General features: G+C 35.7%; 1 protein-coding gene across 1 annotated transcript in view; it reads right to left on the reverse strand.

The window, feature by feature from the left end:
* TTN (titin) overlaps positions 1 to 23678 on the reverse strand; it is a 274226-nt gene that overhangs the window by 129239 nt on the left and 121309 nt on the right. Inside the window, exons 127-173 of the mRNA XM_032356075.1 lie at positions 23551 to 23628; positions 23243 to 23320; positions 23001 to 23084; positions 22665 to 22748; positions 22358 to 22441; positions 21513 to 21593; positions 21006 to 21221; positions 19391 to 19468; positions 19113 to 19187; positions 18805 to 18897; positions 17970 to 18047; positions 17618 to 17773; positions 17320 to 17403; positions 17073 to 17150; positions 16514 to 16597; positions 16180 to 16263; positions 15916 to 15990; positions 15443 to 15700; positions 15029 to 15112; positions 13879 to 13953; positions 13629 to 13712; positions 13022 to 13096; positions 12285 to 12377; positions 11643 to 11720; positions 10487 to 10555; positions 10095 to 10178; positions 9672 to 9965; positions 8727 to 8807; positions 7867 to 7944; positions 7260 to 7343; positions 7039 to 7104; positions 5623 to 5706; positions 5429 to 5512; positions 5225 to 5308; positions 4835 to 4909; positions 2528 to 2602; positions 2328 to 2411; positions 2139 to 2216; positions 1564 to 1647; positions 1369 to 1452; positions 1177 to 1260; positions 981 to 1064; positions 785 to 868; positions 590 to 673; positions 392 to 478; positions 196 to 279; positions 29 to 112 (exon numbers count right to left, since the gene is read on the reverse strand). Of these exons, the coding sequence (XP_032211966.1) occupies positions 29 to 112; positions 196 to 279; positions 392 to 478; positions 590 to 673; positions 785 to 868; positions 981 to 1064; positions 1177 to 1260; positions 1369 to 1452; positions 1564 to 1647; positions 2139 to 2216; positions 2328 to 2411; positions 2528 to 2602; positions 4835 to 4909; positions 5225 to 5308; positions 5429 to 5512; positions 5623 to 5706; positions 7039 to 7104; positions 7260 to 7343; positions 7867 to 7944; positions 8727 to 8807; positions 9672 to 9965; positions 10095 to 10178; positions 10487 to 10555; positions 11643 to 11720; positions 12285 to 12377; positions 13022 to 13096; positions 13629 to 13712; positions 13879 to 13953; positions 15029 to 15112; positions 15443 to 15700; positions 15916 to 15990; positions 16180 to 16263; positions 16514 to 16597; positions 17073 to 17150; positions 17320 to 17403; positions 17618 to 17773; positions 17970 to 18047; positions 18805 to 18897; positions 19113 to 19187; positions 19391 to 19468; positions 21006 to 21221; positions 21513 to 21593; positions 22358 to 22441; positions 22665 to 22748; positions 23001 to 23084; positions 23243 to 23320; positions 23551 to 23628 (4416 nt within the window). The remainder of the gene's footprint in view (positions 1 to 28; positions 113 to 195; positions 280 to 391; positions 479 to 589; positions 674 to 784; positions 869 to 980; positions 1065 to 1176; positions 1261 to 1368; positions 1453 to 1563; positions 1648 to 2138; positions 2217 to 2327; positions 2412 to 2527; positions 2603 to 4834; positions 4910 to 5224; positions 5309 to 5428; positions 5513 to 5622; positions 5707 to 7038; positions 7105 to 7259; positions 7344 to 7866; positions 7945 to 8726; positions 8808 to 9671; positions 9966 to 10094; positions 10179 to 10486; positions 10556 to 11642; positions 11721 to 12284; positions 12378 to 13021; positions 13097 to 13628; positions 13713 to 13878; positions 13954 to 15028; positions 15113 to 15442; positions 15701 to 15915; positions 15991 to 16179; positions 16264 to 16513; positions 16598 to 17072; positions 17151 to 17319; positions 17404 to 17617; positions 17774 to 17969; positions 18048 to 18804; positions 18898 to 19112; positions 19188 to 19390; positions 19469 to 21005; positions 21222 to 21512; positions 21594 to 22357; positions 22442 to 22664; positions 22749 to 23000; positions 23085 to 23242; positions 23321 to 23550; positions 23629 to 23678) is intronic.

The raw sequence follows: 23678 nt of genomic DNA on the forward strand, positions 1-23678 counted from the left end.
TCCCTAGTATATATGGCTCTGACCTTACCTGCAGGAGGAGGACTCTCTGGTTTGGGAGGAAGAGCCTCAGGCACCTTCTTTTCTGGAACAGCTGCCTTGGGCGCTTCGGGCACTTGAAAGATATTAGTATTTTCATGATTAGACAGGGTAGAGACAAATGGATGGTATCAAACCCATTGACATGGGGATGACTACCTTTGGCTGGTGGGACTTCGGGCTTTTTGGGAGGCATCACAGGCACCTTCTTTTCAGGGACCACTTCTCTGGGAGCCTCAGGCACTTAAAAGATATTAGTAAAATTACACTTAGGAACTGTGAAGATCACTGGAATAAGATATTTTCAAGAGAAGAAGAATTATGTCTCTTTAAGCCTAAGGTTGGTGACAAGTACCTTTAACAGGTGGTGGGACTTCTGGCTTTTTAGGAGGTGTCACAGACACTTTCTTTTCAGGGACCACTTCTTTGGGAGCCTCAGGCACTTAAAAGATATTAGTAAAAGTACACTTAGGGGTTATGAAGATGACTGGAACCAAACATTTTCAAGAGCAGGAGAATTATGTCTTTTAAGCCAGGCATTGGTAACAAATACCTGTAACAGGTGGGACTTCTGGCTTTTGGGGAGGTGCCACAGACACTTTCTTTTCAGGGACCACTTCTCTGGAAGCCTCAGGCACTTAAAAGATATTAGTAAGATTATATTTAGGAACTATGAATAAACTGGAACAAAACATTTTCAAGAGCAGAAGAGATATGTCTTTTTAAACCTAAGGTGAGTGACAAATACCTTTAACAAGTGGGACTTCTGGCTTTTTAGGAGGCGCCACAGACACTTTCTTATCAGGGACCACTTCTCTGGGAGCCTCAGGCGCTTAAAAGATATTAGTAAAAGTACACTTAGGGGTTATGAAGACGACCGGAACAAGATATTTTTGAGAGCAGAAGAGTTACGTCTTTTTAAGTCTAAGGTGAGTGACAAATACCTGTAACAGGTAGGACTTCTGGCTTTTTAGGAGGCACCACAGACACTTTCTTTTCAGGGACCACTTCTTTGGGAGCCTCAGGCACTTAAAAGATATTAGTAAAAGTACACTTAGGGGTTATGAAGACGACTGGAACGAAATATTTTCAAGAGCAGGAGAATTACATCCTTTTAAGCCAGGTATTGGTAACAAATACCTGTAACAGGTGGGACTTCCAGCTTTTTAGGAGGCGCCACAGACACTTTCTTTTCAGGGACCACTTCTTTGGGAACCTCGGGCACTTAAAAGATATTAGTAAAAGTACACTTAGGAGTTATGCTGCTGGAACAAAACATTTTCAAGAGTAGAAGGGCTGTATCTTCTTAGGTCTGAGGTGAGTGACAAGTACCTGTAACAGATGCAACTTCAGGTTTTTTAGGAGGCACCACTGGTGCTTTCTTTACAGGGACAATTTCTTGAGGAACTTCAGGCACTTAAAAGATATTAGTAAAATTACATTTAAAAATGATGAGACCACTAGAGCAAAATATTTTCAAGAGCAAAAGAGTTCAATCTTTTTAAATCTAAGGCTGGTGACAAATACCTGTCACAAGTGGGACTTCAGGCTTTTTAGAAGGCACCATAGGCACTTTCTTCTCAGGGACAACCTCTTTGGGAGCCTGGGGTACTTTGAAGATATTAGTAAATTTACATTTGAGTCACAAGGATCCACATAGACAAGAACTTCATTTATATAACAGAAGAGCTTTCAAACCTAGCCTGGTGGTTCTTGCTAAGGCCCTCCCTACCCACCTTAAATAAAGGGTGGTTTAGAATGTACCTTTGGTTATGCTGAGTGAAATAAGTCAAGCAGAGAGAATCAATTATCATATGGTTTCCCTTATTTGTGGAGCATAAGGAATAACACAGAGGACATTGGGAGCTGGAGAGAAGGGAGTTAGGGGAAATTGAAGGGGGAGAGGAACCATGAGAGACTGTGGACTCTGAGAAACAAACTAAGGGTCTTGGAGAGGAGGGAGGTGGAGGGTTGGGTGAGCTTGGTGGTGGGTATTATGGAGGGCACGTATTGCAAGGAGCACTGGGTGTGGTGCATAAACAATGAATTCTGAAGACTGAAAAGAAATAAAAAAAGAAAAAAAAAAAAGAAAAAGAATGTACCTTTGACAGGTATGACCTCAGGCTTTGGGGGAGGATGCACTTTCCTTTCTGGGACAACTTCTCTAGGTGCCTCTGGCACTTTAAAGATATTAATTTTTACATTTAGGGGTTAGAAGAATCTGTACAGACAAGAAACACATTCATACAGAAGACATTTCCCCAAATTTCTAAGCTCCCAGCAACGTATACCTTCATCACGAGGAAGTTCAGGCTTTTTGTGAGGAATCACATATGTTTTCTTTTCAGGGACAATTTCTTGGGGAGCTTCCGGCACTTTAAGAAATTAGTATTTTAACATTTAGTGTTACGAAGAGCACTAGGAACAGCAAAATATTTTCAAGACTACAAGAGCTATTTCTTCTTTAGCTTGAGGGCATGGTCACTTGTACCTTCAACTGAAGGAGGTTCTCTTTTTTTGAAAGGAGCTCTCTTTGCAGGAACAACTTCTTGAGGAGCTTCAGGCACTTTAAAGATATTAGTATTTCACATTTAAGATATAAAAGGATTAGTGAAAACAGTAAACCCAATAAGTGGGCAAGTGTAGTTTTCTAGAGGTCTCTTCTCTGCCTGTCTCTTCTCCCCTTGCTCCACCCATCAAATAAGCTTGGGGGCTCGTGGGACCCTCAGGAAGAGGGGCTGCCCACCCTTCACCGGCACTTGGCTTAGTTCCTGTGACATTGTGGACCTTCCTTACTAAGCATTTGTTGAATGAATACTTTTTTTAGAGGGGGTTTCTGTTTAAATAGGAACACCCACAAGTATTTTCTCAAGAGGGAATTTCTTGTGCAGCTTCAGGTGTTCGGAAGATATTAGTACGTTTACATTTAGGTGTTACGAAGAACACTCAAAAAGCATAGTTGTAAGAGCAGAGGACAGATCATTTCTCCAGTTCACAGGTATCACACACCTTTTATAGGCAGAGGTTCTGGCTATTAGGAAAATCCTCAGATACTTGCATTTCGGAAGCAACTTCTTTCATAGTTTCTGGGACTTTGAAGATATTAGTATCAAGCTTAGAGGTTAAGGCATCAGTGAAGATGTTAGTTACATTAACTACACCAAAGTGGCATTTCTGGCTCCAAGGGTGCTTCTGTTAAAAACTGGATGATGTATAAAGCTTTGAAAAAGGAATCAAATCCTAATTGTCTTTGTTTATTATTCCTCAGCTCCCTAGCCCCACACACATAATTGGCATTTATTTAATGAGTGAAGGCGGGAATGATAGAATGATGGATACCTTTACTAGAAGCTGTTTCAATTTCAGGGGGAACAGCCATGGGTGTTTTCCTTACAGGGACAACTTCCTGTCCTTTAAAGATATTAACACTTTGTTCTTCAGAGTGTAGAAGACTTTTAGTCCTAACTCCACCTACAGGAATGCCCCAGACGGGGAGACATTCCTGGTCCCTGTGTCTTGATTCTTCAGTGATAGGATGGGTACTTGATTATCAGGAGCTCTTTTCTTGGTCACCTCAGGTACTATCGATATTAGGAATTTTATTTTTTAGAATGGTGGTTGTATAGAAAATGATATCATGGAAAATTAGCTTCAAGTGAAAAAAAAATGATCTTGTATAGTTAATGATGTACTTTTAGCTATTTAATTTGAGGAGAACCTAAGAGCTTCTTTCTTGTCTGGATAGGCTTCATTTTACCCTTACCTTGGGTAAGTATTTGTTTTTCAAGTATAGGAGAGAGGAGAATGACCCAGAGATCCTAGACTGAAAAAATCATGTCAAAGTGTTCAGATATTCTTTAAATTACAGAATATCCTGGATATCATAAAGAAATTGTTAAGCTGGATGTTTTAAAACTTTCTCATCTTTTGATTTACCTAAAAACATTCAAAATGGAAAAATGCAGGACTCTAAAAAATCAAAGATAATGAGAGGAACAACTAAGTGTTCCATGCAGAATTCCAATGTTAACTAGTTTTAATTAGCTTAATTCTGGAAGGTTCTCAGGTGGAGACCCTATGACCAAAAAAACTGCTCAAAGTTGAATTTAATATTTTATTATCTTTAAGTCATGGTTTTCTGAGCATATTTCTATACTTACTTCTTAAGGGAAAAGAATTTTTTCACATTCATGTGTTTGTGTTTAGTAGTAATTTTATTTTTATAGAAAGGCAATTCCAAGAAGCAGTTATAGTTTCTCCTGAAATTTCAACTCCACGGAGAGTTAAATTACTGATTTATAGTGTACAGCCAAGCGCCTCTGTCATTTGATGGCACTGAGTTCTGCTTTAAAGGGGGGAGTGCTAAACCAGTTCGGCCTAGTTTCAGGGATATAAATGTTTTAAGTGGTCTTGTATAGCTTTTTTTTTTCCCCACTAGTCTGATTTTTTTTTTTTTCCTTTTTTTGGAACAGTAATTGCTATTTCCTATTGAAGAATCCATCTGGGTCACATCTACACATTGTATGTCTTCATATATTCCCTGGAGACATCATAGTTAGACTTTATAGCCCAAGCACCTTCCATTTAGATACGTTAAAGATTTTTTCTTCCTTCTATTTTCTCTTGAATAGCTCATGGGAATATGTATATGCCCTTGAGCTTCTGCTTTGGGAGACCCACTTCTCTGCAATGATATTCCTTCGTAGCATCTGGGGCTCTCAAGATATTAGTATATTTAAAGGTGTTAAGTACAACTACAATCATGAGATAAGAAAGTCAGCTTTCTTCTGGCTTGTACCTTTTGGTGGTGGTATTCTTCTTTTAGCAACAGGAGCTTGCTGCTCTGGAAGACCTTCTTTGGAGACTTCCAACTCTTTAAAGATATTAGTATTTTTTAGTTGAGGAAAGGCAAAGACATGAAGACACACATATTTAAAAAGTTAGGTATGTTAACAGATATTGTAACTTTAAATTATAAATTTAACTTTTGTTCTAATTGCTTATCCTTGTACATAGTATGAATGGGACTTTTTTTTGGTAGGGGCAAGTCATAGAAAGTTCCTTGGGGAACCTAAAGATGTTAGTATTTTAGTGTTAGGGGTTCTGAGAACCTACACAAAACACTAAACATATTTTTCAGACTGAAGAAGAAAGATTCTCTTTAAATTTTCATAACTAAGAATTATACCTTCAGATGGAGGATGCTCTGGAATTTGGGGAACAGCCTCAGGTAACTCCACCTCTGGAAAAACTTCTCTGGTTGTATCAGGCTCTTTAAAAATATTATTAGATTTACACTTAGAAGTTGTGAAGACAGTAAATCATATAACACACAATTTTTGAGTCTTGAATCCAAAGTTATTCATCCAAGTTTGATGTTGTTGAAAAGTACCTTTAGTTGCTGGCATTTCTCTCTTTTTAGGAATCGTCACATATACTTTGTCCTCTGGAACAACTTTCTTGGGTGGCTCAGGCACTTAAAAGATATGAGTATAGTTATATTTATAAACAGCACAGGACAAGGTTGAGCTTTTAAAATGAGCCCTAAATAAATTTTCCTCAGACTAGATCATTGGTATTATATACCTTTTGCTATTTTGGTTTTCGTCTTTGGAGGATGAGTCACAAGTACTTTTTCTTCTGTGGTGGATTCTTCAGACACTTCATAAACTTTAAAGATATTAGTATTTATACAATTAAGGGCATTTCAAGGCAATGACGAATAGTATTAAGAAAACGTGATACATAGTACACACTCATCACCCAAATTGCCAGTAGCACATAGACACAAACTAGCGACAAGAACACATCTGCTAAGAGAAAGCCTCATTCCCAGTTGTATCATATAGAACTCTCATTTATGATGACAATAAAATTGAGGAATTCACTGGCCAGGGACTATATAATTCTTGTATTTTGTCTGCAGAAAGTTACTGGCGAAATTTTCCTTTGCTCTTAGTTTTGTCCATAAAGAACAAGGTTGATTCTCCTACATTTGACCTACTGGAAATTTGAATAACTTCTTCCCTTTTCTGGGAATCTAGGTGGCTATAATTTTATACCATATCAGGTTTATGGTTGCGTAGTTTAATAACCATTTAGAGATTGGAAGCAGGAAAGAAAAAAAAAATTAAATCTTTGAAAATAAGGCAACTGAAGAAAATAAAGATTTCTATAGCTTTTAGAAAGGAAGACAGGCTGGTGACAATAACCTGACTTTAGCATAGAAAGGGTATTCAAAGGAGGGAGTCATCATATATATGTATCCCAACCAGTATTATAGACCCCCCCAAAATGGGTTTAAACAGGGAATTTTTTAGATTAAAATAAATGAAAGAAAATCAGAACTACTGGTATTTTTAGATTAAAATAAATGGAAAGAGATCTTGAGTACTGGCATTTTTACTATTCAGGTTACTGAATAATATTCTATTCAAAATATTTTATTATTCAGATTATTTTACTCCTCAAATTATTTAATCATAATTTTATGTAAAATCAAACAAAAAATGGCTTGAGAATTCTTTTGCTGTTGTAATGGCTTTATAAATATATGGTCATTAAAGCAACATTGTCAAAATGTTTCCAATGATGGCTGTAAAAAGTAAAAAAATAATAAAGGGGCATTTTGATTCTATGAAATCCAATTAAAATATTATTATGAAGTTGAAGTAAAGTTACTTCATGGCCTGAGAAAATAAATTGCTTCAAAGCAGAAGATATTTGTACAACGAACAGTTTAACAAGACAAGACAATGACAAATTCAAAAAGGTAAGCGACCTTTATAAAATTGGGCAATGTTATAAGTACAGGACTATTTTTTTTTTAATTGGTGAGGAGATATACCTTGTTTGAGACAAATAGCCATTTAAATTATTTAATTTTAGCCAAATATTTTTGGCACATTAGGCTTTGATAAGATATTAGTATACTTATTTTTAAAAGCTATGGAGACAAACACAAATGAAACCAAAGAGAACCACCAATTTTTCTACACTCACTGTATATCGTTGTGTCTTCAGAAAGAGATTTTTCTTCTTGAATACTTTTCTTAGGCACCTCAGGAACTTTAAAGATATTAGTAATTAACTGTTATAAATAACAAGTATACTAAGAATATAAAGAAGCAAAATACAAGGATTTAACATCACACACATTTACTTTAAACCATGAATAACTAAACAAAGAGTCATTTCATGTCATGATTAGTTTCAGTGTATACCTTTAGTTGGTGGAACTTCAGGCTTTTTAGGAACAGCTTCATGAACCCTTTCTTCTGGAACAATTTTCTTAGGTACTTCAGGTGCTTTAAAGATATTTATTTTGTTTTTAAAAATATCATAATTGGATATAACATATCAAGACAAAAAGGGGATCTAACAAGAAGAATGGCAAGAATTCCAAAATCATAAGCCAACTAAACACACAGTCAATGCATCTCTCTAGATTGCCTTGTTGATGAGTTCTTGATTTGTCTTATTAAAAATACTTTGTCCTTGGGGTATAGCATCACTTTCTATTGTTATCTGGAATGTTTGTTTCCAAAGCTCCTTGACAATAGCTTCCGAAATAAATTATTTTTGAAAAGAAGTTGAGGGGGTCAATATCAAGAAGATCAACAAAAACAGTTAACAACTTTTAGGTTGATGCCTTTGTTTCCAGAGGATCGTCACAAAAGGGAGGACTATGTTATAGAACATAAATTGAAGTTTGCATAATTAAGCTCTATTGTGGCACTGAAGGGGGAAGGATCTCCCTCTCTCTCCGCTCCACTGTAAGTGAATAAGAGGGGATTTTTATATTAGTGGTGATTCAGCAAAGACAGGTACCTTTAGCTGGTGGAAATTTGGGCTCTTCAGGAACACGTACTTTTTCTTCTACCACAATTTTCTTGGTCACTTCAGGTACTTTAAAGATAGTAGTAATAATTTCTTTTACTTTTAAACATTCATAAAGATTTGTAACAAGCATAATGTAATAAAAATGTAAACACAAAACATGACATGGTCATAAGAGGAAACAGAACGATCACTTTATCAAATATATTACAGTACTAAAATGAGTTGAATATTGATAACAAATATGACAACAGAAATTCAGAAGAATTTCCCATGTTAGATTTGTAAGAACTTGATAAGAAAAATTAATAAGACACCTTCTGCTGGGGCTACTTCCGCTTGTTTTGGTGAATAGTTGGTGCTTTCTCTTCAGTGATAATGTTCTTAAATAATTCAAGAACTTTAAAGATATAAGTATATATTATTTATCAGATGTTTTTCTTATTTCTATTGTAAAATTCAAGAGGTTCCCCAAAATGAACATAGCGGGGACATTAAACACATAGTCACTATGTATTTATTATTATTAGGTGATTAAAATTAAGAATTAATAGGAAAACATGGATTTATCAATAAGCATGTTAGTGAATATACAATAAAAAAGTACCAAAGAAGGAAACCTAGGTGCACTATTTGATTAATAAGGATATTTGCTTTGGGTATGACCATATTGACTTTCTCTTTTGCTAGAACTTCCTTTGGCCCCTCAACCCTTTTAAAGATATTAGTTTGTTTTAGAAATTCCAAAAACACAAAACACAGAAGAAAAACATCAAGAACAGAAACATTTAATGCAATCAAGGTGCTGCTGCACATATAATAAGGTAAGTAGTTATTCACTAATGAAATACCTTTAGCTGGTGGCTCTTTTCGAGGAACAACTTTAGTGGGTGGTTTTTTTGGAGGGATGATTTTCTCAGATATTTCAGGCCCTTCAAAGATATTGGTGTTTTGATTTAGAATAAGTTCTTGAAGTATTAGGGAGTACTTCCAATAAAGTTAGTCCAGTGTGGGCTCATAAATGCTTTCTCTACTTATATTTTTTGAATTTATATCACACTTCCAAGAGAGACACAATTTTGCTAAATTTCATCTATATGGTAGATTTACTATGAATAGTAAGCACACATGCACACTTACATATTCCTTCATATCACACACATATTAGTTTGTGCAAGATCTGGAATGGTACCGAAGAGAATTTTATGTATCATACTTTATCCTAAAAAAAACCCCACAAAACAAAACTAGAAAGCAGGTAGTGTTACCAATGCTTCATTTGCTTCCTTAATGTTATTTCTCTAATGAAAATATCATAAAATGCAGAAGCTTTCGATAAGCAATGATCAGTTTGTGAACAGCTGACTCATGTTAACAAAGCAATGGTTGTTTTGCCTGAACATGTAAATTTCTCAGTGAACTGAGTAGCTTCTATTTCACTCAACTGATGACACTGGTCAGATATTTTGGCACCTGTAACAATCATGTAACAATCATTCTTAGCTGGGTTCAAGAAAGAATCTATAAATTCATACAAGTGAGCCCGTTAGATAAGTAGGTATCAAATACCATTATCTTGTCTGCTAAAATTATACACTGTAAGGTTAATCTCTACTCCATATTAATCTTCGTATCAAATTGCTGAAGCTCATGCTTAAAGCATTCCATGAGTTTAACTTGGAAAGTCAGTGGGTTTCTAGTTTTCCAAACTGGGCATGAAATGCATTTAAAAAAAACAAAAAAGTGAGTTAGAGCAAGGTATAGCAATTTGTTATAGCAACAGAATTCACCTATACCTTTAGGTGGAGCTTTGGGTTTTTCGTATACTTCCACTTCTTCTGTCTCTAAAACTTCTATTACCCTATGGACCTCTTCAGCCCTGTGTACTTCTTCAACTCTAGGTCGTTCTACTTTGATGAATTCTTCTACTTCATGGAACTCTTCTTCTTCAAAATATTCTTGAACTTCATGGAACTCTTCTTCCTCAAGCACTTCCACTGGTGTTTCTACTACTTCTAATTCCGTTCTCTCTCTTACTACCTCCTCTTTGTGGAAGGCAACTGATATTTTTTCTTCAACGATGGTCCTCCCTGAAAGAGCATCTACTTTAAGAAATTTGTTTTTTCAAACACAGAGGAAATGAAGATGGGAAAAAAAAAAAAAAGGCTTTCATCATGCAATAATATGTGAAGACACAGAAAAGATCTTTCCAAAAATACCTTTAGCTGGGGGAGCAGCTTCTTTTTTAGGCACAGGGACTTTCTTTTCTGCGATTTTCCTTTCTGGGACTTTCTTTTCAGGCACTTTAAAGATATAGTTTTAATATTTAGGACTATCAAGAGCAAGTTTTCATTGACCAAAGACATCTAAACAGTCAAGACACAGAGACATTAAACATAAAAACCTTTTTTTCTTTAAGTTTTAAATATTTTTAAATTTTAAAAAATTTTTATTTTTTAAGTAGACTCCACACCCATTGTGGGGTTTGAACTCATGACCCTGAGATCAATAATCACATGCTCTACTGAGCAAGCCAGCCAGGTACCCCAAACATAAAAATCTTAAGGAAAAACTATTAACAGGAATTTCAGGTTTAAAACAGAATAGGTACCTTTGGCTGGAGGTGGCTCTTTTTTCTGAACAGGAACAGGTATTTTTTCCTCAGGAACCTTCTTTGGCACTTTAAAGATATTAGGCATTTCAGTTAGCTAACAATACTAAATAATGTAAATAAAACAACATCTTTATAATAATTAAAGTGTAAGAAGTCATTCTACTACTGGACACCACTTTACAGATAATAAAGATATTTTCCCAATTCACTTACTTGTGCTAACTAGATAAGATGAAGGCATGTGCTGTTCTATTCTTTTTAAATAGCAAGGATTACCAATATTGGGCCTACTTCTAGTATTTTTAATTTGATGAAGATTGTTTTGAGTACTTAAGCCTTAACAGAAGTGTCCTCTTCCCTGAGTACTATTTTATATGGGGGGTGGGGGATGCCAGCTGTGATAGGGAGAGCATAGCTTATCTGTTAAGAGCACTCCTGAAGTAGTAACCTAACTAGGAAGCAAAGGCATTTTGTAATAACCTTAAATGCTTAGGCCAAATATTAGAAAGGACATGAGGTTCTTTAAAATAGTTGACATCCCAAGCATTAGAACAGATTTTTTCCCCTATAATATAGTATACATAATTATAATAACATGGGAAAACTCTATATAATGGAATAAAATTCATGAATGGAATGCGGGGAAGAAGGGTCTATTGTTACGTATATAAGCGTAGAGAGATGTACTCATTAACATTAGAAATCTCAGCTGTTTAGAATGAGAAGCATCCAGAATAATTCATATACACACAGCCATCCAGTAACATAATCATCACTTAAGATTCCAAAACAGGTTAAAGATATGAAAGTTTGCTACGTAAATGATTCTAAGAAAGCAATCAAAGAAGAAGTTTCTGTTTTTTTTTTGTTTTTTTTTTTTTTTTTAAAGAACGTTAACTGGAATTTAAAGACATTATTAGGGATGCCTGGGTGGCTCAGTAGGTTAAGCCTCTGCTTTCAGCTCAAGTCTTGATCTTGGGGTCCTGGGATCGAGCCCCACATCAGGCTCTCTGCTCAGCGGGGAGCCTGCTTCCCCTACCCCCTCTCTCTGCCTGCCTCTCTGCCTACTTGTGATCTCTCTCTCTCTCTGTCAAATAAAAATAAAAGAAATATTTTTTTTAAAAAAGACATTATTAACTGAGATTTGCTATACCTTTAGCTGGTGGTGCCTCCACTTTTTTAGGAACAGGAGTAGGAGCTTCAGGTACTGCTTTCTTAACCACTTCAGGCACTTCAAAGATATTATGTGGATATTTTGAAAAAGGACATGCAATGAACATAACAGCACCCATAGATGCAAAAAATAACACAAAACATTGACTTATTTTTAAAAGATATTAGCAACCTAAATGATAATAATACATTTGCAGCAGTGACTCTAAAAGTAGAAGGCTATTACTTCTTAATCCTATTAGCAAATGTAGTATCAGTTATATAAAACTTGTCACAGTCTTCAGGAATGATAGGCTAAGAATTATTTTAAAAAGTAAACAACACAAAAATAGATTTTCCCCCACTTTAATACTGAATAGAAATTAAAAATTAGAAATTAGGAGAAAGTGTTACAATAGGGTCTAGCTAGGAAAATTTCTAGTGCCAATAATACAAGAATTATATTAGAGATGCAGTAGAAAAGCTGGGTGGGGTCCTTCAGGTACCATTACTTACTGATCATTAATTTGTCATTAGTAAGATGTAAGAAAAGTATACTAAGAAATATCAGACTTTGACTTATTTTGAGAAAGATTTGGACCACGATAGATTTTAAATGTCTAACTCCTAAAAGCAGCTGTACCTCTAGGTGGCGCCTCTTCCTCAACTTCTTCTATGCTAGGTGGTTCTTCAGTGATCTCTTCTTCTGGAATAGGCTCTTCTGGCTCCTCATACACTTTAAAAAGATTATTATTTTGTAAATTATAATTCTTTTAAATATTAGACTAGGAGGGTATATCTGAAAATGGAGGCTGTCTTAAATATAGGTAATTCATAGCTCAGCCTTTCTGATGCATGTACAAACTCACTAGTTCTTGAAAACAATCTACTGAGTCCTCAAAATATCTTAGGACCTTCCCAGAATTTCAGAATTAGAAAAGATGTCAGAGAATTTAGTTGAAATTATTATTATTACTATTTTTAATGGAGGTGGACTTGTTGGAAGGCAAATATTCAGTTAGGGGTAGACATTAGATTTTCTGTGTCAACTACTCAGACTTAACTGGAATTTCTTGGGCAGGTTTATCCCACTATTACCAACCAAGTCATTTGACGAAAAATTCCCCATAGCAAATGGAGTTTCCTTTCAAAGACTGCCATTAAAATGAAACAAACAAACAGACAGACAAATTGGCTAAATATGTAAGAAAGTCAGTTGATTTTAATTTGCCTGCCCAGTTTCTATTAGGTAAATGATGATTTCTTTTAGAGTCTGAATATCTTTATTTTCTGAAGCGAAATGTGCATTTGCCTTCTAGTATTAGACAATGATAAGACAATGATGATCTGGAAAATCTATTTTCTTAGAAAGTCATCTACCTTCAACTGGTAGAACTTCCTCTTCTTCAGGGAGAATGATTCGTCTTTCTTCTACTTTTTTAGGTACCTCAGGAACTTAAAAGATATTGATTGTTTTAGGTACTTAAAATGCAAGAACCAATGAAGAGTGCATAAAGACCAAGTTTCCCCTTTTTTCAACACAAAGGAATAAATATCAAGACACACATGCACAAGATGAAACCTGGGGATTTCACAGAATCAATTAATGAAACAAAAATAAAGAGGTTTGTGATTTAAGACTAAGAGCCCCTTAAAGAGATATTCTGCCTTTTACTGATGGAGCCTCTAGTTTTGTGGGAAAAGCAAAGCATACTTCAGGGCCTGGCTTCTTAGTTACTTTGAGCTCTTTAAAGATGTATTAGTTGAGTATTTTTATTTTTTAGACATAACATACATAGGGAATCAACATAAAACACATAAAGCGGAAAAACTAACATAGCACAAACACGGGTGCTTCAGAGTCACAAATGGTGAATGGCAATGACAGACCATACAAGGCAGACAAACGTTTATGTTGATCATCTGTGTGGACAGCATCACAGTTCAACATCGGTACAACAAGCACATCCTTTTTTGGGTGATATACCTTTGGCAGGAGGAGCCACTGCTTTCTTAAGACCAGGAGGAGGCACTTTCTTTTCTGGTTCAGGTTTCTTAAGCACCACAGGCACTTTAAAGATATTATTTTATTTTTTATAGTTTAAGTTGCACAAACATGGAGACATAGACATAGCAATAATACAAGTTACACTAAAAAATACTGAAAGAGGACACTTTGACTCTCATAGGTGAGAGAAAGAAATGGCGGTGTCTAATTGGCTTGGGAATGGTAGTACCTTTGGCTGGAGGAGCCTCCTCTTTCTTAGGAATGACCACTTTCTTCTCTGGTACTTTCTTCTTAGCCTCAGGCACTTTAAAGACATCATTTCATGATAAGAATTTATTGTGAGGAATAAAAAAGAGAGAGCACAAGCAGTTTACACACAGAAAGACCACATGCAAGAGTTGCTCAAGATAGAGACATAGGGCATGTCGGGAGCCCAGTGTTATGACAGAAATAGGTTTTATAGAGTGAGGGATCAGCAACCTACTTGAATATCAGAGGACAGATGCTGTCATTTCATCCATTTCAATGTCACCAGTAATTTATTAAATCATTATCTATAAAGTATTTCTGAATCCTTGCAGTCTAATAAAGGACTGATTGATTATATTACCATATTGATTATATGACTATTTTACCTGGTGGAGGCACTATGCTGATTATGCCATGATCTTTGGCAGAAAATACAGTTACAGATATATAGACTTCATCCTATACTATGAACTGATCTGCATAATTCATTCAGTGATAGAGCACTTCCACATACCTTACTTTATTTTATCCTCACAATAATATCTGAGCCCACAAGGACCACTATTAGTCTCCCCATTTTAAAGGAGAAAAACCTGAGGCTCAGATTGGTTAAAAGACTTGCTCAGAATGATACATCAAAGAATAAAGAAAAGGCTAAAATCAAAACCTGTTGGGCTTCCATTTATATGTAAGTATCAGAAGGCATAAGCTATTACTCATAAGCTAACACTCCCATCATTTTTCCTTTTCATCCTGGTGTTATAAAAGCACTTCATATAAATAGTTGAAGGATGAAATTTAGGAAAATTTATTCATTATATTTTTCAGGTATCTTTTTGTGGAGATAATTTAGCTCTGCAGAATAGCTATATGAAAATTATGAAGTTTACTAAAATGACAGGTCACTAGGTAGAATTCTGTGGCAATTTGGGGGACAATACTTCCTTTTATCTTTGTTCTTGAATACTGCTTTGCATCCAATGAAAAGTGGATATCAGTGTTCCTGAACATTTTAAGAAAAATGTGACTGTCTGTTTTATAAATAGAACTTTTCCTAAACCCCAGTTCCATCATAATTTTTCTGATGAAGCTATGGATGAAGAATGCATATTCACTTTGCGGAGGTATACCTTTGGGTGGTGGAGGTTCCACTTTTTTAGGAGCAGGAACAGGGACTTTCTTCTGAGGTACAGGTTTCTTTGGCACTTCAGGCACTTAAAAACATTCATTTTAAGACATTAAAAATCACATGCACAGTACTATATATATAACAAAAAGACAAGTGAAGATAAGACCACAAACAAATAAATAACAGTTCATATTATGAAATTTGAAGACACCCAAATCATTTTCAAGAGACAGACACATGTGACAGACACAGTAATAAAGGCAGACATGTCTGGAATGCTTTCTCAGATTTAGTAGATAGACAACATAAAGAGTGAAGTATTACACAGATAAAACTGCAGATGAATTAAAAAAAGATGGAAAGGCAGAATTCAACACAAAAGAAACCTTGATGACTCCAAGAAGAGTTGCTATACCTCGTGCAGGTACTGGCACCTTAGGTTTAATTTCTGGAAGAACTTCCTCTTCTTCGGGTTCGACTTCTTCCTCAGGTATAAATTCTTCCTCCTCAGGAGGAACTTCTTCTTCCTCCGGAGCAACTTCTTCTTCCTCCGGAGCAACTTCTTCTTCCTCAGGAGGAACTTCTTCCTCAGGGTAAACTTCCTCTTCAAATGGAACTTCTTCTTCCCGAAGTAGAGCTACAGGAACTGGAACTGGCTCTTGTTTCTTTGGCACTTTAAAGATATTTATTCAATCGTACAAGTGTCACTTTTATGTACACAATTCATGACAATGGGACAACATGAAAAGCAAGCATTCTGTGATCATAGAGGCATCAACTGTCATCAGATTCAAGGTCATGAAGCATTAATTGTAATTAGCAAGGCTGAATAAGACCAGTTAGTTTCCCTTTCTGCCTTGGTTCTGGTTCTGTTAGAGATTAATGTACCTTTGGGTGGTGGAGCTTTTTTCGAAATAGGTGTTGGCTTTTCTTCTGGGATGATCTTCTTGGGTACCTCTGGCACTTTAAAAATATTATTGATCTTTAAATATGTGTTCTTTTATATGTCTTAGAGCAATATATATGAAAATAATCACTAAATATTTATATAATAAGGCCAATTTTTAAACTTGTAATGTTATGGGGGGATTTGCATGTGAATATATAAAAATGAAAGCCCCCCCCATGTACATGAATGATGAAATGATGTACCTTTTACAGGTGGAGCCTCTACCTTCTTAGGAACAGGAACTGGCACCTTCTTCTCAGGCACAGGCTTCTTGGGCACTTCTGGCACTTTAAAGAAATTTTTTAGAAAAAAATGTTATACAATGTAAAATTTTGAGGTTAAGCATAGTCTCAAAAAGATGAAGATATAGTAATAAAAGTATGACAAAGATATTTCAAGGAGGTTTTTATCTTTAAAATCTTTCTTCTTTTCCATAAAGCGATATTAAAGAGCATCCCCAAAGAGCATGGAATTGAACCAGTTAATTTTTACTTGTATGCAAATGTGAATTAAAAAAGTGTTGGCGAGTTCATGTACCTTTGGCAGGTGGAGCTTCCACCTTTTTAGGAACTGGTACTGGTACTTTCTCCTCTGGTACTGGCTTCTTGGGCACTTCAGGAACTTTAAAGATATCAAGTAGGATTAGTGTCAAATTTTCCACCCATTGATAAGAATCCAGCAATTTTAGGACTTTACTGAAGCATCATACAATTTTACCCTTTAAGAGTGATAAGAATAATAGCCACAAAACAAAGGCCAGGAGATGCACACAAATTTAAATAGAGAACACTGAGAAAACATAGACTGGTGATAGAGACAAGACACAATGCCTGGCAAATGGTGATTTTGCCCATTTTGGTATTATAATAAGAATTTTAAGAACGTTCTACTAAAGAGTAAAAGCCAAGCACTAAGCGTCAGCATGCTTTGATGGTAAAAATCAGAGATGAATACATGGTAAACTCTTCCTAGAACCAGTTGGGTGGTCCTTGTTTTGTTAATATTGGCATGGGGAAAGAATAGATAAGGGTTGTCAAGTTCTACTATATGAGTAAATTATCACATTATCCCACTGATGGATTATAAAGAGATGTACCTTTAGCTGGTGGAGGCTTCTCTTTTTTAGGAATGGGTACAGGAACTTTCTCCTCTGGCTTCTTAGGAATCTCAGGCACTTTAAAGATATTGTTTATTGGTAAGTTCTAACTACTGGTAACAACACATGTGTATAAAGCACAATTAACACCTCTAACAGCAGAGAGCAACACACAAGGTTGTGAACTCAGAAGATAGTGAATGATTTCTATGCAGATTAAGGCCTACATTATGAATGGTGATTATACCTTTTGCTGGTGGGGCTTCCTTCTTTTTGGGAACAGGAACAGGTTTCTTCTCTTCTGGTACAGGTTTCTTGGGTATTTCGGGCACTTTAAAGATATTATTAAGAATTTTGGAAATGTTGCATACAAGGTAGAAATTATGAAAGGCAATAGCAGAAATCATATTTCAGCATCAAAAGTGTGTGTTTCTAAAATAAGCAGAATTGGCCATTGGTACTAATAAACCCCAGAATCTGACTAAATTAGATACCCAGATTCTAAAGATGCCGCTCTATATCTCTTTGTAGGAGATTTAATCTACCTTTGACTGGTATCACTGGTACGACTTCTTCTTCAGTTATGAGTTCCTCTTCTTCATGAAAGTACTCTTCTTCTTCTTCAAAATACTCCTCTACTTGAGTTACAACTTCCTCTTCGAAGACAATCTCTTCTTGCTCTCGTCTTTTTGGTACTGGCACTTTAAAGAGATTATCTTTAGGTTTGACATTTACCGATGACTCAATGAAATTAAGACACAGTAGGAGCACAGCCATTTGTAACAGAAGAAAGAACAGGGTTTATCTTTCCCAGAGAAGAACTTCACACATAGAGCTGCACATGAATTTTACAGCAAAGTCGACAAACAACACATTAAAAAGAGTGGTATTAGGTACCTCTAACAGGTGCTGTTACTTCTTTTTTAGGAACAAGTACTTTTTCTTCTGTGACAACTCTCTTGGTCTTCACAGGCACTTGAAATTTAAGTATAAGGATATTTTATTGTCAGAAACAGGCCACCCAGGCAATGGTTGCTTTGTCAAAGTTTGAGCAGAAAGAATAATTTTGCAAGTGCCTCTCATATGATAGATACACAACTGCTCATTAATAAAAAATTTTAATATGTTCCCTGAAAATGATTCTTAATCTCACCGGGATAAATATATGCAGATATATACAAATAAGTTTGAAGTAACAGAACCCAAACATGAAATGATGTTTAGTGTTCATGTATCTCTACTTGTAGGAAATATCCTTTACTGAAAGCTAAATTTCCTTCTGAATAAATATACTTTCTGAAAGGGCAGAGAAGTTACTTCATAGTTAGAAAAAAAATGACAAGGGCTTTTTTTTTTTTTTTTGTAACCTTCAAAATAACTTCAGAATGCAAAAACAGTTGTTGAACTGGGGTCAACATTGTTATATCATTACATGAATTTAGATAAGTCAGGAATGTACCAAATGGTCACCAGTTTTAAATCCAAGCATTCTATTTTATCTATATTGTAGCCACAGCTGTTGTGTAATAGGCTCTGGATATATTTCAAAAATAACTTTTTCTTTTGAAGGTAGCATTACCTTCTTATCCTATGTTGACAGATTTTTATGCCCAACAAATCCTAATGACTAACTTCAAAGACATATGTAACAACGAAACAAAGCGAACATAGCTACATTAATTTTAAAAGAGGTATTGTAAAAGACCACGATTTTGGAAGGAAATGATTATACCTTTAACAACTGGCTCAGCCACCTGCTCTTTTTCACGTTTGGTAATTGAAATGTGTATTTTTTCCTCAACAAGTTTCTTTGCTTCTTCAGGCACTTTAAAGATATTAATTATTGAAGAGCATTAAAACCAATCACACAAATACCATACACATAAAAATACACACAGAAAAAAACTCTCCATGAAATATAAGAATCAGGACCACAATACATTCAGGAAAAACAAAAAACAGCAGACAAGATAGAAAGACATGTTATAGAACATGAATAATAAAGATGTTTCTCTTTTTAGTTATCACTCTGCAATGTACCTTTGGGTGGTGGAGGTTTGAGTTTCTTGGTAATGGGCACTGGGACTTTTTCTTCTGGGACTACTTTCTTCAGCACTTTAAAATATCAAGATTAACAGATTTTAAAAACCTGAGCCAGATGTCTCAAGAGTAATAAGAACAAAAAGTTAAGAAATACGATGTACAACACAACATCCCAAACACACAATTTGTGCGCTGCCACTTAAACATGTGTTTATAGTATGACAGACATGTAGGAACACGGGTCTCTCAGACTCATAATGTCTTGCTCACTCTACCTTTAGTTGGTGGGGCCTTTGGCTTTGTGGGAACTGGTTCTTCTTGGACAGGCTTTACTGGGAGAGGCTTCTTGGGTTCTTTAAAAAGAGGTATATAATGTCAGACTTTAGAACATAATAACAAATTCTATTTCTTTATTTATCTTTTATTTACAGTGTAGCCATAGCCTCTAGAGATGAGTGAGAATCACAGGTCCAAGTAGAATAAGGTCTAAAAGCCCTAAACAAGCTGACAGTACCCTTTCCTGCTGCCTTTTTGCTTCAATTAGGTCATTGTAATTCTCTCCTCCATATTAACAGTCTCATTTGACTTTGGGTAGAAAAAATCATGGTTAAAACTTCTTTCTATATAATATTGAGTTTTATTTATATATTTATTATGTTCAATTATCCAACATATAGTATATCATTAGGGTTTTTTTTGGCGGGGGGATGTCTTCCTTTCTTTATATGTTGTATTTATTTTTTTTAAGATTTTTATTTATTTATTTGACAGAGAGATAGAGAGCAAGCACAAGTAGGCAGAGCAGCAGGCAGAGGGAGAGGGAGAGCAGGCTCTCCACTGAGTAGAAAGCCTGACACAGGGCTCAATCTCAGGACCCTGGGATCATGACATGTGAGCCAAAGGCAGATGCTTAACTGACTGGGCCACCCAGGCACCCCATTTTATTTATTTTTTTTATTACTGTGTTCAATTGGCCAGTATATTTAGTTTTTGATGTGCTTTCAATGATTCATTATTGTGTAAAACACCCAGTGCTCCATGAAATACATGCCCTCCTTAATACCCATCGCCTGGTTATCTCATCCCCCAACCCCCTCCCCTCTGAAACCCTCAGTTTGTTTCCTGGAGTCCAGAGTCTCTCATGATTTGTCTCCCTCTCTGATTTCTTCCCATTTAGTTTTCCCTCCTTTACCCTATGGTCCTCTGTTTTATTCCTTGTATGTAATATTGGTTTTTAATGCTACCTATAAAATCACATAGAATGTCCTCAAAGTGAAGCTATGAAATGTCAGAAACTGGCTAAGTGAAATAACATTGCTTAATTTCAAAATTCCAGTAGGAAGTTATTGACTAAATAAAGGAATCGTGTGGAGCCAAATTGTACACCTACAAATTTGATTATCATTAGACAGAACACAACTGCTCAAGTTAGCCTTCATGTTTGTCTTTACTTTGGAAGCAGTCTTTGTCAGATTTTCAGGATGGGAACCCGGAGAGAGTGTATTTTTCTATCATGCTTGATAATAACAAACTTTGGAATAAGAGACATTCAGACATTCCATGTATTGGAATGATCACAGGCACTTGCAGAGAAACTCGTCACCCTTTTGAGAAAGAAGAGCAAACTCTGGGAAGTTTGCTATTTTGTGTCTGAGCAAAAATGAGGGAGGAAATAGATAATTCCCAAAGTCTAACAGTAAGTCTAATGATAACCTTAAGATTTATAGAGGGTTGTTTTTTTTCTAGAAGTTATATAAGAAAAAAAAATTCTGAATTTGTCAAATGAAATAAAGCTCTTTGCAAATTTCTTTGGGCACCTAAATGTTTGTCCTGCTCTAATGGAATCTGCGTGTATTTAAGGTGATGTCCGGTTTGCAGTCTTGCCCATACCTGTGACATACTCCTCACGCTCTTTATACTCTTCATAATGCTCAAACTCGCGTTCCTCATATTCTTCATATTGGTCATACTCTTCTGTTGGTTCATACTCCTCAAATTCTTTATAATCATACTCCTCATACTCGTCATACTCCTCTTCCCGTTCTACTGAAACGATTTCTTCTTCCCGGGTATAAGACCATTCCTTCTCTTCAGTTACGGTTACTTCTAGAATAATATTGAAAACAGGCAGCTTTTTACTTGAAGCTCATTTAGGGGTGATGTTGACCATGAATGTTGATTTCATTCTTATGTGATGGATTCATGCACTGGTTATGGGAGAACCTGAATGTCTTTTCCCAGTCAAGGTAGGACAGAGCGTACATTTGCCATTTATGATTTCAAATGTTATATTTCCTGCCTTTAGTCAAAAATAAGCCAATAAATGGTGGGAAGTAGCAGGCAAAGGGCTATGCAGTTTCATGCTTCAGTGTAATACTTGGTGAAAGCAGAACATACCTTTCATGGGAGGAGCTTCTCTTTTTGGAACTTCAATGGATACCTTTTCTTCTTTAACAGCTCTTTTTCTGAATTCAGTGACTTTAAAAAGAGTAATTATTAAAAGTGAATTATGAGATCTTGAATATATACATGTTAAGAGATACTGTGTACGAACAATCCACAGACAAAGACAGCCATCACCATGCTCATCATTCACACTTCTCATTTACGTGGCAAGAAAAAGCAATAGACTTGGAAATAAACACTGTCTAACGTACAGAAGAATACTTTTTTCTAACCTGTTTAAGGCTTCAAAGATATTGAATAAGTTTTTAGGAAGATCAAGTAGTATTTATAAGAGAGTTCAAAAAGACAATGAGACAGTAGCAACAGAGACTATCAAACAAGCGTTGGACAGAAACTTTAGTCCCATAAACAGTGTCTTCATCTGAATTCTCAAGTAGTTTCAAGAAGCTCCACTGGCACAATGTAGAAAACTCAGAATTTAAAAAAATTTTAATTTTTATCAAAGATTGCCACACAAAACAATCCTTTGGGCAGATGAGTTTAGTATACAGATAATAACATACTAGAAAACGAGTACATTTTAACGGAAAGTACACATTTGGGGGAGCTTCACAATTTTGTGGAAAAGAAGAGAGAGTACTTTCTGGTATCTGAAATGTTGAGCTTTGGATTGATATGATATTGCACATGCATATGACTTATTTTAAGTCATTTAAATTTAAGTTTAAGTTATTTAAATTTAAGTTATTTAAATTATTTTCTCCAAGGATTCCAATTCCACTAGACTAGTTTCAATACCTACATGCTCATTTTGATTTTTGAAAAAGTTAGTATACCTCTTGCTGGTGGTTCCTCCTCTCTCTTAGGTCTGAGTTTTGGAATTTTTTCTTCTGGAACAGCTCTCTTGGGTTCCTCAGGCACTTTAAAGATAGATTTCACTTTAAGGATTTACCCCTCACTCAGACCACAAAAGGCAGTTTTCTAATAGTAACCCAAACATAAAGGACTTGACATTTTCATTATTTAAAACATAAAAAAAAACTATAACAACAACGACAACAACAACAAACACCCATAATGAGTGCATTTGGTAAAGAGAAGAGGGTAAGTACAATAGTCTGTGTATTGAAAGGTCACATGTACCTCTTGCTCTTGGAGGCTCCTCTTTTTTAGTTACAGCAACGTGTACTTTTTCTTCTTGGGTAATTTGCATGTGCCTCTCAGTCACTTGAAAGATAATTTTAGGATTAGGGAATTAAGTTATTTTAAGTGTATTTGCGGGGGAGTGGTTATTGGCCAGAAAGGACTGTGATTTCAGACTACAGCAATTCACAAAATACATACAAATAAACTTCACAACAAGTAATACTCCACCCATAGATAAGGCAGTAATACAACAAAGGTGTGACCCAAGGACGGCAGTGAGAGGATGAAAGACAAGACCTGTTCCTGGTTTTTGTGAGGGAGGATTTCATTTACCTTTGGTGGGAGGAGGTTCTTCTTTCTTAGCCACTTTTAGAGCAACCCTTTTTTCTGGAACTGGCTTCTTTGGCTCTTCTGGCACTTAAAAGATATTAAGCAACACGGTCAAGCATACAAGATGAAAAAACATTAAACACAGAAACTATTTTATTGTTAAAGTTTTAAAAATTTGAAGAATGGACCACTTTAAGATGGAAAAAGACGGACATTGTTCAAGAATAAAGCAAAGCCCAGGATACCTGGTGGCACCTTTTCCTTTTTGGGAACTGCAGCAGGGACTTTCTTTTCTGGCACAGGTTTCTTAGGTGCTTCAGGTACTTTAGAAAGATTAAGTTGAAGAGTATTAGTTTGCATTACAGAAAAAGTGACATTTGGGGGCTTAGAATTCACCTTTTGAAAAGATCATATGTACACACAAACATTAATGACTGTTCAGCAAAAATATCTATACATCAGGGCTAACAAAACTCAGGCAGCACGCAAATGGAACGCACTGATACCGCCACTGAGACAAAGGGTACTGTGTTTCTTTGAGGGAGGACTGTACCTTTAGCTGGTGGGGGTGCCTCTACTTTAGCAGGAATTTTCGGTTTCAGTACCATCTTCTTCTCATGCTTCTCAACCACTTGAAAAGAAGATAAAACATGCGTGTAGAAATGCCCAGATTTCTTTTCC

This window comes from Mustela erminea, chromosome 8 (assembly GCF_009829155.1).
Source record: "Mustela erminea isolate mMusErm1 chromosome 8, mMusErm1.Pri, whole genome shotgun sequence".
Classification (NCBI taxonomy): Eukaryota; Metazoa; Chordata; class Mammalia; order Carnivora; family Mustelidae; genus Mustela; species Mustela erminea.